Below are 14,498 nucleotides of genomic sequence, written 5' to 3'. Positions count from 1 at the left end.
TGTTCTTCTAGAGTCAAGGCAAAGTATGAGGCAATGGGTCAGCCAAGCACTCAACATGGCCGAAAACGATACTTACCTTCACAATGGAATCAACGTTACCAGCAAACACTTGTTGTCTGTTCAGATATTCTTGTCGTTGTTTACACCCCTTCCAGAAAGCCTGGGGGAAGAGCAGGTGGAGCGGGACTGATGAGTGACAGCTGCCCACAGTTGCTATAGAAACACGTCTCAGGAGTTACTGAAATGGGACGCCAGCAGGAGCCCTCCCCTCCCAGGTCTCCTCTGGACACCATGTCCAATGGTGGACACTTAACTGGAGCAGAGCACACCAGCTGACGTATTAGAAAGAACCAGAGTTGGGGCAGGCAGAGAATGGGAAATCAACGGCCAGTTGGGCACCCAGTTTTCTACTTGAAAGCTTAATTTTACCAGGGCCCTGGGTGAAAAAAGGGGACAATAAAAGGAAAAAAGGGGACAATAAAAGGAATCCTTATAGTATTAGCTGGGTTCTGTTAATAGTGTTATTCGGTAGAAATATAAAATGCTTGAAAATAGTAACTAATATATGATTATCTTTACTGTACCAAGTGGTCTATGGCCTTGACTGAATCCCTAAAGATATGCTTATAATTGACCAGTTACCATCTGGTGTGTTCTCATATAAAGCAAGACTTATCTCTATATCTGTCACTATTTCCATCTAGTTTCTCTCCAAAATGAACTATTCATTTTTTACTTTGCACATTTCTAAATCTATACAACATATCTACCCATATGAACATCATTATGCATTAAAATACAAAGATGTCATTATGTATATATCACTTTCTTCCTTTTGAGAAAATGAGATCCAACAATATGTCAAGGTTTGCTTTCTCCTCTGAGTTATATGAAAGGCTTCTATTTAACACATACATGAAACATCTATGTTAACACGGAATTAGACAAAGCAGAGCCTTTGGGGTTAAAACTTCAAAGCTGAAAGAGAAAGATGTAGAATTTTGACAAATTAAATGTCAGGCATATAGTATTCTTCTTCTGTATGGGTCAAAATCTCTACTAACCCAGCTGCTGCGCTTTAGAAAGGACAGACTGACTATAACTTAATCCCTACTGAGGGACACTAAGACGCCACCATTTTTTTTCCCTTTGACAAACTGCTTTATACTCAAGGGACAGGGAAATGTATGGAATGTAATGGAAGTCAAAACCAAGCAATTTTAAAGTTCCCCCAAATGTACAGTTTTCCATATTATTACTTTTACATTTACATAGTCATCAGTGTATGTGTATATAACTTGCAGGAGCCAGTTCTCTCCTTATCTACCAGATGGGGCCTGCCACGGTGAGCATCTTTACCCACTGAACCATCTTACAGGCCTGTTTTCAATATGATTATGGTCAGATGAATTTATTTTTAACAGAGTTCTTTATCTTTTATTTGTTTAGGGACAAGTTGATACTATGTGGCTCAGGCTAGCCCTGAACTCACAATCCTCTTGCCTCAGTCTCCCAAGTGTTGGGATTGCAGGTACATGGCACTATGCGTAGATTCAAAAATATTTTAAAAAATGAGATGTGTAGCCAGGTGGTGGTGGCACACACCTTTAATCTCAGCACTTGGGAGGCAGAGGCAGGTGGATCTCTGTGAGTTTGAGGCCAGCCTGGTCTAGAGAGAGAGTTTCAGGACAGCCAGGGCTACACAGAGAAATTTGTCTTGAAAAACCAAGAAAGAAAAAAAAAAAGTAGCTGCAGCACAAGGGATCAATGGGCTGGTTACAAGGTTGAAATGGATTCTTTATGTCAAAAACAAATAAAAACATATTAAAGATGTTATTTGTATTAGCCAAATATTAATTCATTCAAATATGAATAAACTAAAACAGAAATAAAGGAACAAAATTACAGTATTATATTTTGGGAGAGATTAAAAAATAGAAAGATACTTAAAGTCTGAACTGGACAGTTCATCATTACAAAGACGCCAGGTTCTAAAAAAACAAAACAAAACAAAGACAAGCAAAAACCCAGGCTGGAGAGCTGGTTCAGGAGATAAGAGCACTGGCTGCTCTTCCAGAGGACTCAGGTTTGATTTCCAGCACCCACAAGGGTGTTGGGTCAACAACCATTTATAACTCCAGTAGCAGGGGATCTGATGCCCTCTTCTGGCCTCCAGGGGCATGAGCAAACACTTGATACATAATACACCCAAGCAAAAGACCCATACAAATAAGGTTTAAAATAAAAATAAAAATAAAAAAAACCCAAAAGGAAAACAAACCAAAATAAAAAAAATAAAAACAAAACCAAGACTTCAACACAATTGTTAAAAATATTCAGAAATGGGCTTAGAATTTTGTCAAATGACTTGGCAGTATCAGTTGAGATGAACACAGGAGTTTTCTTTCTCAGGATTTTACAGTGAAGATGAGTATCTATATAGGAAGACCGGAGGATTTTGTTAGCACACGCAGGTTGGATTCAACAGGATCACGGGGGCTTGAGAGTCTGCATTTCTCAGAGGTTTCCTGCAACGCTCAAGCTGGAATGTGGCTCACACTGTGAGTGGTAAAGATATAAACAACCCCAGCTAAAGGATTCTTAATCAAGTGCCCATTTAGATAGGCCACCATGGGATCTGTGGCAGTGTGGCTCTTCTGAGAGGATAAACTGATGTCTGAAGTAATCAACAACTATTCACAAAAATGGCTCATCAATGTGATAGAGACAGGGAAGTGCATCCTAATGTCCCGGTCACTGGGATTCCACAGCAGTGTGGCCGTCACACGCCTAAGAAAGCTCTGAACAACAGTTCATACATTTTGGTGGGTAGTGCAGGTATAATTATGAGACTATATATTTATTACATATCTTTCTTTGAGCCATGCTCACAGCAAAAACAAAGCTGGCATCAGCTCAAGGTCTCTTTCTGCTTCTCCAGTATTAACTGAAGTTCACAAATAACATTCATCTCTACTAATTCAGATTCACAAACACGAGGACCTAATCTGTAATATTAACAGAGCCTCAGCCACTTTCCTTGTCCACTCGGCATTACTGATTGTATTCATGATTCAATACTCACTATTTGCGAGATTTTGGTATCAGGCTTCACCTCATAATCAGCTATTTGTGTAGACTTCCCCAGAATGTTTCTGTTAGAAGTATTCATTGCTGCTTCCTAAACCAGGGCGGCTGAGCTAAGTTCTGTATAGATCTTCATCTATACAGAAGCAGAAATACTGTATGCCTTACATTTAATTTGTCAAAATTCTACAGTTTTCTCTTTCAGCTTCGAAGTTTCCATTCCAGTAGGTCTAGCTTGTCTAGTTCTGTGTTAGCAACAGAGACCACACTCATAGCCATAAACTGCAAGTTCTTCTAATGAACAAGTATGTGCTGAGGAATACTTAACTATGTAAGGACGACATTTGCTTATGTTGTGGACTATTGAACAGTGTGTTACATTTGTTTCTGCTGCATCTGTTTTAACGATGTAAGGATTTGTTACATTTGTTTCTGATGCATTTGTTTAACTAGGTAAGGATGTATTACACTTGTTTATGCTGCATTTGTTTAACTCTGTAAAGATGTGTTGCGGTTTCACCTTGCCTGCCTAAGGCACCTGACTGGTTTAATAAAGAGCTGAACAGCCAATAGTGAGACAGGAGAGGGATAGGCAGGGTTGGCATGGAGAGAAAATAAATAGGAGGAGAAATCTAGACTTGAAAAAAGAAGAGAGAGAAGGAGGAGGAGAGAAGGAGGGAGAGAGATAGGGAGATGCTCAGGGCCAGCCAGGCAGCTGCCAGCCAGCAGACACAGAGCAGGACATACAGAATGAAAGGTAAAAAGTCCCGAGGCAAAATGTAGATGAAGAGAAACAGGTTAATTTAAGTTGAAAGAAAAAACAGCTAGCCAGAAACAAGCATAAGCTAAGGCCAAACACTGAAAACTAATTAAGTCTCCATGTCATGATTTGGGAGCTTTTTGTAATAAAATCATTCTTCGCTGCTACGGGAACTTGTGGGAAAATTTATAGTAGCCACCTTATTCTGTTTTCTGGGACTATACACATATTTACTGTGAAATACTGGAGATTACTCCTCTTCTTATGTATTTTCAAGGTTAATCTCCAGAAAACCGGGCCTGTTGAAGCAGCTGTCTTGTTCGATGATGGGTACCCAGAACTCTAATCACAACGTCTAAAGATTGTGATGTAGGGTAGCCAGGAAGCTCTGAACGATTTCTTTTTCCCCTCCTTCTAAAGTCTAGCAACCTACAAGGCTAAGCCTATGGGGTCGGCAGGACGAACAACTGCCCCAAGGGGTTCCCCTGCTTTGCAGCCCTTAGGCTCTGAAATTGCTTCACACAAGCCCTTTCTTCTTTTTGCCTGGAGGCTTGTGGCCTTCCTCAACTGAAGTTCAGTCAGTCAGTCAGTCCTAGGGCTAGGAGTTTTCATTTATGTTTTACTTAGGTGTATGCTACATGGGTGTGGGTATCTGTAGAGGCCCAAATAAGGTGTTGGATCTCCTGGAGCTGTATTTACAGGCAGATGGGAGGAAGCACAGGGCAGGGGTGCTGGGATCCACACTGAGTCCTCTGGAAGAGCAGCAAGTGTTCTTAACTGACAAGCCATCTCTCCCGCCCAGCTCTAAGTTTTGATATTAGTCATTGCCACATCCTTCCTTAAGAGAGATAAGCCAGCTTTCAGTAGTTCAAGGAAAAATTTTTCCACTGTAGTTATGTTTGTCCTGTTAGATAAAATTTTGTATTTGACCTCTTCCCACAGAAACACCAATGACCTTAATACTGGATCCCTACCATCTGTTCTGAGTCGTCTCTATTACCTCATCACACACTGAGCACCTAAGAGCAGCAACTGGAGATGTCTTCAGTGTGAATTGTCCCACCTGAGCCTCATAATCCTGCAGGGCATCAGAATTTTTACACGAGGAAATGTGTCTTGTCAATTACTTTTTATTTATTTGTTTGTTTGGTTTTTTTTCAATAAAAGCGTTTCTCTGTGTAGCTTTGAAGCCTCTCCTGGAACTCGCTCTGTAGACCAGGCTGGTCTTGAACTCACAGAGATCCGCCTGCCTCTGCCTCCCGAGTGCTGGGATTAAAGGCGTGCACCACCACCACCACCACTACCACCACCAGGCAAGTCAGTTACTCTTTCTCTTGGCTTTCTGATTCCAACTCTTCAGGCCCGTTTCAATTAATTTCAATGTTTATTTTTTCATTCTTCACTTTCATTCATTTACACTTGATGATGTCACAATTTAATTGCCACGGCTGTTACTGATCCATTCACACTTCTCCCCACACACTCACATATACAATGTCTCATTATTAAATTCCTTGAGAATTTCAGTATAAAACTTTCTTCTGGAAGAATATCACTCGACATTTACTTCATTTACATTTTTACAAATTATGTTCATTTTCTATATATTTGATATAAATAAAATCTCCTTTACTTATGTATAATGACTTTTTCTGGCTTACTTGTTTTCAAACTTGGGCTTTGTGTGTGTGTGTGTGTGTGTGTGTGTGTGTGTTAGGGCCTGGACCCAGAGCCTCAGGAATGCCAGTAAACACTCTACCACTGAGCCATACTCCCAGCTGTACATTAAACAATTGTGTTAGAGATGTCTAATTGTTCTAAAACTGGATGGTTGGTTGGGGGTGCCGCTCAGAGTGCTTGCCTAGCGTACACAAGGCAGTGGGCTTCACTTCCAGCACAGAAAACAGAAACACAATAGATTCTCTTTGGCTTCCCTTCATGTTGGACTGGACATCTGAGGAGCTCTAAGTGTAGCCTGGATCTGGCCGGCTTGAGCCAAGAAGATTTGCTTCCGTATTTCCCTCTAAAACTGTCAAGAATGTATGTCTGGGGCCAGAGGACTGTCTAGAAAGCTTGAGCTGTTTTGTGTAGGGGAAGCCTTCCAGTATTTCTTTAAGATGCTTCCATTAGCAACTCAGGTGAGAAATTAGATCAACACGATGCTTTTTGGCTCCTGGTCGTTTGGTTTTACGGGTCAGTGCATTCCCTTCTGGGCCACATCGGTGTCATTACCTTACTGTTAGACCTCAGCCTTCATTGTTGGGAAGACGCCAGATTGAAGGAAAGAAGGCGTGGCGGCTAAGTTCCGAGTTTGATGACGTGTCCTTCAATCTTGAACCACTGCTGTGGTGGAGGAGCAAGGCCCCATGTGAGCTTCTCTGTCCTGTCCCAGCACTCTCCTGACTTCAGCACTGGGTTCTAATAGAAAGGGCAATCTCTAACGGTGGCCTCTTCTGTACGACTCCCAACTGCACTCTTGTTCCAAGGCTGGAGCCTGCAGGGCTGGTCCAAGTTGCACCACACTGGCTGACACTTTGAATTTTGTTTTACCTTTGATGGTGTAGATTATTCTATTTTTAGGCTGTGTTTTCAACACATAAGCTAGAACAATTTTGAATTAGAACTCAATGGCTCACATAAAAAAACCCTAAGTGTCAGGTTTACAACAGAGATTTCCTCAAAAAAAAAAAAAAAGTCATTTTGGTCCTGCTAACATCTTGAGCAAATAAAACACTTACACAAGACACAAGAAGACCAAGTTAATAACAGTCATCCTCAGCCCCAAATAACATAAACACACGGTACAGGAGGCAAAGATGTTCACCAACAGCTACAAAAGAGACGCTCTTCCACTGAAATGTCTCCACTGTAGGAAATCTCACAGATATGGGCTGAAGCAAAGCCCTGCAAGCTCCGAGAATCAGTGACGTGCTCACGTTAGCCTCCGGAGGAAAGGGTACACATGCAGACCTGGGGAAACTAGCATGGTGGCTAGTACAGGGCACTGCAAGAATACAGGAGAAACATCTAAATCTGACAAGTTCTCCTCCTCCCTTGAGAAAGCTCAAGTCATCATTTCTGTTGTTGTGTCACAGTTTTTAAAGAGGGGGGTACAGAGGAGAAGCCCTGCAGGCCTGAACGAAGAGTGACGGTTATACAAAGAAGAGCCCTGCAGACGCTGAATGTGCTCTAGCTCATTTGTTCTTCTGGTGGCTCAGGCTAGAAAAAGCTAGACAGTAATCACCACACACTAACCCCTACAGCAGCAGATGGACACATGGAGAAGCTGCTGTTTGGAGAAACCCAATTCAACCCCAGTCTGAGGTAGCCATTTAGCTCTCACGGGTAGCTCTGAGCAAGGTACCTGATAGCAGGCAGATCTGAGCAAGCCTGAATACTCTTCTGAGGACCACAACTTAAAATATATCATCACTAAGGCAGTCCCTGTCGTAAACGCTTCCTAAAATAGGGCACCAGCCAGGGAAGAGTCTGCATTCAGCTCTGTTAGAATGCTGGTAGCTGACTGTTATGATTTCAAAGGAAGCATTTTCAGAAGACAGGACCGCTTGCCGTAACTGTGGTAGGTGATTCACATACCTGTATTTTGACCACACTGTCTACTTGGTCATACAAGAATGATTTCCTAGCTTCAAACTCTTCCCTAAGGAGGGGTCCTGAGCTCGTGGCTTCAAAGCGGAGAAGTAATTCTTCTGGAGCAGACCATATGTTCTCACGGATGTAATTGGATGTGACTTCCTCAATGATGTCCTGGCAAGAGATACGTCTTATGGTTACTCTCCACACATCGGGTAAAAGGAACATAAAGAACAGCTTTTGGAAACGGCAGCTTTTAGGAAATGAAATGGATTGTTCTTTTTTTTTTTGGCTTGGTTTAAAGACAAACTTAACAAGAGCCATGGGATGATCTGGCTTAGCTTCTTTCCAATGACAGGATTTTTGAATCCCCTGAGCATGGTGGCAAGGTGGCGTAAGAAGGTGTGGAATGATCTCACATGACTCCGGCCTGAATTCCGCAGACTGTAAAAGGGTCAAGGTTGACTACCATCAGAACGGACATTGCCTCCCACTCCCTCAGACTATGGGGCAGGGGGAGACGGCAGTGACCAGAAAGTCCTAGGTTCTTCTTTTCCCTTCCCCAGCCCCAAATGATGTTCCAAGGGAAATCAGATACTGGAGGCAGAAAACTGGTGGGAGAGGATAGACAAATGTTATCAAGGACAACAGGAAGTCCAGAGGAATGGGGGAAAAGAAGGGGATTGTGAGAAGTTTTCATGTGGGCTCCTGATAGGGTTTCCCTTCACTCTTAGTAGATAGAAAGACTGGAGTAATTCCTCCAGCTGGAGCCTCTTATCCAGCACATCTGTACCCAGCTGTTGGTCCATTCAAGCAGTAAGAAGAAAAATCATTTAAAGGTGCAGAGAAAGTGTTAAGAGAAGACATGTGCAAATGTATTCATTGAACAAGGACATTAACTTCAGGTTATTGTTTTTAAAAGGCTGAGACCATCCACCATTTATTAATTCAATAGACAGATATTCAGTGTAACAGAAAGTTGTATCTGGGCATCTTTGCATGCCAGATGAGTCTTTTTTCACTCAAATTTTAACTCTTCAATGCTGCTTCTTCACAGCATGGCACATCTTTTCAATCCTGGCATGGGATTTGGAAAAAAAAAATCAGCACTAATCATTCATTGCTCTCATATTCTTTGCCTAAAATTTGTAAGCACTTTGGACATCTGAAACTATTTAATAAACCATGTCCTTTAGGCTTTTTCTTCTTCTCATTTTCAATTTTGTCTTTAAACATTGTCAGATTCAGGCTACATTTCCTCTCCACCCCTCAACTTGTAGCACATATGTCTATGTGGTCGCATCTCTGAGGCTATTGACTCTTGTTTTTATCTTTCTGAGGTGGATTCTTAGATAGTCTTGGCTAGCCTGTAGTATATAGAGCAGGATGGCCTCAGATTCACAGAGCTCCATCTGTCTCTACCTCCTGAGTGCTGAGACTAAAAGTGAGTGCCATCACACCCAACAGCGACTGACTTAATGATACTAATGTGATCTATATTTATGTGCTGTATTTCTCTTCTCCAGGACAGAAAGATTATTAGCAGTGTATTCTCTCTGAACATACTCTAACACATTTATCAGCAAGTCTCATGTCTTTTGAGTCCAAGGCAATCTTGGTGAGGATTCTTTCCTGAGCCTTTTCCCCTGGGAAGCAGCACTCATTGTCTGTGTCACAGTAAATCTGTTTCTCGAGCTGCATCTTGCATTATTAATTCCAGAGCAATGGGCATGCAATATCACACTTAGATATACAGGTGGCTGCATCAGAAACTGTTGCCAACAGTGAGAGACTGGAAAAGTGGGAACTGGACACCCTGGGAAAAGCCTCTGTGTTGCTGACGCATCCTGTGCAAGCTGTAGAATCAACGCTATTTCCTTCATCCACTCTCTGCCTCATTTCCCCCACTTAGGAACATTGATGCTGACAGCCCATGCTCTACCTCCCCTCCGAGGATGATATGTGATCAAACTGACTGGCAGTGCCTTGGAAAGAAACATGCTATGTTCATGCTTTCCGAAGACCTGTTTGTAGTGCTACTCACTCTTCGGGTGCTCATGGGCACACATGAAAGAGTATTTCTAGCTGTAACTTCCTTCTGACATCTGACCGTCCTAAGAAGGGTGATTCCATTTATACACCACTCTGACTTTATTCACTCCATTCTTCACTATTCCAGCTTCCCAGAACACAAAGGATCTCATGAAGAAGGCCACTCTAGCAACAGCTACCTGATCATCTACTTATGGCTTAGTTCTTGTTTTTATGTTTGTTTGCTTTTTTTTTTAAAGGAAACTTTCTAGAGAGTATCTACTTTATCTATCTATCTATCTATCTATCTATCTATCTATCTATCTATCTATCTAGATTTATGTATTATGTGTACAGTGTTCTGTCTGCAGGCCAGAAGAGGGCACCAGATCTCATTACACATGGTTGTGAGCCACCATGCGGTTGCTGGGAATTGAGCTCAGGACCTCAGGAAGAGCAGCCAGTGCTCTTAACCGCTGAGCCATCTCTCCAGCTGCATCTATTTATTTTCGTGTCCTTAAAAATAAATTTAATAGCGCATAGTCACAGAGGGGTCAGTTTCTGCCAAGGTGTTTCTTTCATCCCTTTACATATGATGTAAATATTTATTTCTCAAATAAATAGAGAAATTATTTTTTGGCAAGTAAAATACGGTCAGCTTAAACTTTCAAATATGGTCAAGGATCTATTAAGAGAGATTTTTAGAGGTAAAATAAAAGTTCGGATTCACTATATCATGTTTAAATTTGGGTCAGCACTTAAATCAAAGTCATTTACAAAATATACTCAACTGTACTTGGATACTAGAGCATACAAGACTTGCAAAAATGACATCAACCAACAAAAACACACTAAGACAATTGTTTCAGAGAAGCGAATATTTAAAGTCTTCCACCCTGTTCTTGCACCTCTCTGCTGTCTGTTCCTAAAGCCATCCTGGACATGGCCGGACTTATCTGTGGCAGAGGCATCCGTTCCAGCACTTCGTGGGAAAAACTTATTTGGAATGGTCTCACATTAAGTTGTAGGCAAAGAGAGAAAGGAAAGATGTAAGACAATATATTGACAACTAAAAATTATTAGTCAAACTGAACTTTGCTAAGAAAAACTTGAAGACTGACTTCTTCAAGTCAGCTAGCATCTCTGGTGAGCTGCCCACGTTTCTTCCTTTTGGTTCCCTTGATTCTCTTTGGTTAGCTGTACCAGGATATGGAACTAACAGTTCTTAATAAGGCAGCACACTCAACTCCAGTCCAAGAAGACAATTTCCCACACATCCTCCAAATAAATTGACGAGTCTCCTCCATCACTTCCATGATGAAGAACCACACTTCTCTTTATACAGTTGAGTTTTCCACGAAACACCAACCTCCTACCTCAATTTCTTCTCCTGTGAGCCATGATTCTTTAGGCAAACATGATTCAGGTGAGACCCAAGAGCCTTCTTTGGAATCTGTGTTGTAATAGTAGTTGTATTTCTGTTGCAGGTTGAGTTTGACCCATGAACCTTCACCAGACACTAAAGAAAAAGAGTTCGTTAGCATCTGCAGAGGAATGGAGTTCTTACACTTTCCTACCAAGAAGCTCAGCAACATACTATTTATCAGGTCTCTGGTTAAAAGGGGATAAGGGATAGATAACTAGGTTTGATAAGTCAAGTCTAATAGACCAGATACCATAACCTAGCAAAAATATTTTTCACCAAGTGTTCAGTTGGTCCATGTTACAGTCGCTAGAAACGACAGAGTAAAATGGAATGAATTTTGAGTACTCAATGGCAGTGTCTTACCACACACCTACATCCCCCCACCCCACCCCCAAATGGGGAAAGATAAATATCTAACACTGACTATGGATTCCAATTCTTTCATGGGAATGGTGTGGTATTTTGAATGTAATTGGCCCCCATAATCTCACAGGGAGTGGCACTATTAGGATGTGTGGCTTTGTTGGAGTGGGTATGGCCTTGTTAGGAGGAAGTGTGTCATGGTGGGGGTAGGCTTTGAGGGATCCTATGCTCAGGATACCACCCAATGTGTCACAGTTGACTTCCTACTGCCTTCTGGTCTACCTGAATACTGCCATTCTCCCTGTCATGATGATAATGAATTGAACCTCTGAAACTGTAAGTGAGCCATCCCAATGAAATGTTTTCTTTGTAAGAGTTGCATGGTCATGGTGTCTCTTCACAGCAATAGAAAACCTTAACTAAGACAGATGGCCCGAGTCAAATATGGCCATCAAAGAGCAAAAGTGAACAAGTAATGCATGTTACATGGAGATGTTGACACCCTCACAACTAAATGGAGGAGACCAGTGAGGAGAATTTTATTTGCCAATAAAGCCATCCAGAACTTTCTTTGACAAGAACTGATTTACAAGGACCATGACCCATATTTAAGGTGGAGGTGAGTCACTTCTGGGGGTAAATTTATTCAAATTACAAAACAGAAAATGTACAGCATAAAGGTCACTGAAAGCAGAGAAAAAGGGAGTTCCTGATTTGACTCAAGATGTACTCCGTAACCACACAAGAAGAGAAAACAAATTGCCGAGAGGGCGTGGCTTGGGTGGGTGGGGATGTCTATGAAAGTCACGGCAGCCATGGCTCAAGCTGGTTGAGAAGAGTGTCTCTTCCTCGTGAATCTATGGGCTACACATTATAGTACATTTAGAAATCTTTACTTTTGTTAATTAGCCATGAATTCTGACTCAAACCAGAGACCTAAGAACTACCTTAACCACTGAAAAGTTCTGACTAAATCTACTCCTGCTAAGTGACCAATAGACTTGCCATCTTTCCAGGTAAATCAAAGTTTGAGTGGCTGTCTTCATAAAATATTTAAATACATTCAAATAATTGAATAGATATAACTATATAACCAGGTTATATAAGTATGTGCTGATTCTTTTTAGTTTTAAATACTCAAGTGTTCAATTTGTCAGTGTCCAGAAGAAGCGACAACTTTCTCTTCAAATGGGCAGTTGGATAGCTGTTCATCTGTTGGTCTTTCATTTCTAATTAAATGTGTGTGTGTGTGTGTGTGTGTGTGTGTGTGTGTGTGTGTGTGTGTATGTGTGTGTGTACATGCCAGTACATGTACACCATGGCGTATGTATGGACATCAGAGGACAGTTCTTAGGAGTCCATTTCTTCCTCCTACCATGTGTTCTAGGCCTAGCATTCAGGTCATCAAACTTTCATAGCATGTGCTTTTACCCACTGAGGCACCTTACCAGGCCCTGCTGTCTCGTCTGTCTCCTTTACTGAACAGACCGTTTTCAAGTTCACCCATGTTGTAGCATGTATCTTCTTCATCCCTTTTGATGGCTGCTAATATTCCAGTATATGGATCTGTTACATTTTACTTATCTATTCCCGCTTCATATCCCCTGTTTAATATTGCATAATTACATATCATTTGTCTCGTAAAGGGTTAAATGGTAGCAGTTATTAGCAGAAAGATCTCACTTTTTTTTCAGTTCTATGATGCTACCATCTATGCATTGCTGCTGAGGTAACTGCAGCTTTAGAAGAGAACCTAAAAACATTTCCTTTGCCAAAGACGCTAACAATTTCAGAATATTGACGTAAAAGCAGCAACTGTCCCCCAATTAAGAAATCACAATGCCATAGAAACCACCGTATTTTAAATGACACATTTGTGCTAAGTCATGGAAATGCTTACCGTTGTCAGTCTTGGACTCTTTCATCTTCACGAGGGTATCGTAGTACTTGTTGGCACATTCTGGGATTATGTTATGGATATTACTAGAAGAAGACCTCAGTACGGACAGGATATGTTCCGACTGCTTTCTATCCAAACACTCATTGACGTCAACGACCAGTGAAACCCCTGGGTCATGAGGACAAAAAAGGTTCGGATCGTCATTATATATATACCGTCTTCTCTAAGGTATATAAACACACACGGCAACCTTCTAGGACGGCTTTGGTGTTTTGGTATTAAACCGTTACTCGGTCCGATAGTCTGGCCATGCTCACCTGGCCAACCACCAGCTCTCCTGTCCGTTTGGTTTGAAAAGGGGAGGTTCTATGGGAACACGGCATGTTAAAGCTCCAACATTCTCTGGTTAGGCTTGTGTGGGAACGAGAGTAACTAGGTGGTGCTTGTTGTAATGTAAATATGCCGGGTGCATGGCAGGGAGGCTCCACACTGTGACGTATGTGTTGAAGACTGGTGGGGAATGCACACCAATGGTGGACATACAGCCCTGATCTAGAACCTATAACTGAGAATTCACTTTATGAAGACAATTATTTTGGAGTCAGCAAAATACTAATTCAGCTATGGAAATCTTAATATTCTCTTGTATTAAACTAGCACTGTTGACAAGGTTGTCATAACCAACCTAAGGAAATGTTCTAGAAAAGCACAGTGAGTAAGATGGGCAAAGGAATCCAGAAACTTTATTTTGGATCAACTTAAACTTAATAAACCTTTCAAATGTCTGCCTCATTCCACAAATAAAGTCATAGTGAACTCTCGGATGCTTAAGGGAACCTAGTGAATTCTGTATTATTATCTACCTTAGTTCTAGGAAAGAATGACCTGGTCCAAGCAATGAAATTGTTTTTGTAGCCTGTAAATACACTAAGTTAGAAATGAAGGGGGATAAGGGGAAGCCAAGTTAAAATACTTTCTATATTTAGAAAGAAGATCTTGATGCAAAGAAGGGGAAGATGGACGTTCCCCCCTCACCCAAATGTCAAACTCCAGCAAGTGTTAAATGACTGTCCTTATTAGCTTTGTCACCTTGACACAGCCCAGAGTCATCTGAGAGTATTAATTAGCCTTGATTGGGGAATTGCCAAGTTCAGATCGACCTGTGGGCATCTCTGGGGAAACTGTCTTGATTATTAATTGATGCACAAGGACCCAGTACACTGTGGTTAGCACCATCCCTAGGTAGGTAGCCCTGGACTAGATAAGAAATCTAACTAGGGGCTGGAGAGATGGCTCAGAGGTTGAGAGCACTGACTTCTCTTCCAGAGGTCCTGAGT

At 41.6% G+C, this 14,498-nt stretch overlaps 1 protein-coding gene across 4 annotated transcripts in view; it reads right to left on the bottom strand.

The window, feature by feature from the left end:
- The window catches only part of Iqgap2 (IQ motif containing GTPase activating protein 2), a 274,968-nt gene that overhangs the window by 49,112 nt on the left and 211,358 nt on the right, over positions 1–14,498 (bottom strand). For all 4 annotated transcript variants that reach the window (XM_059276313.1, XM_059276314.1, XM_059276316.1 and 1 more), the window contains 4 exons: positions 13,162–13,329; positions 10,849–10,991; positions 7,445–7,615; positions 77–160 (listed from right to left, as the gene is read on the bottom strand). In XM_059276313.1, coding sequence (XP_059132296.1) covers positions 77–160; positions 7,445–7,615; positions 10,849–10,991; positions 13,162–13,329 — 566 coding nt within the window. The remainder of the gene's footprint in view (positions 1–76; positions 161–7,444; positions 7,616–10,848; positions 10,992–13,161; positions 13,330–14,498) is intronic.

The sequence above is a fragment of the Peromyscus eremicus genome, chromosome 11 (genome assembly GCF_949786415.1).
Source record: "Peromyscus eremicus chromosome 11, PerEre_H2_v1, whole genome shotgun sequence".
Taxonomy (NCBI): Eukaryota; Metazoa; Chordata; class Mammalia; order Rodentia; family Cricetidae; genus Peromyscus; species Peromyscus eremicus.
This window is presented reverse-complemented; position numbering and strand designations above follow the sequence as displayed.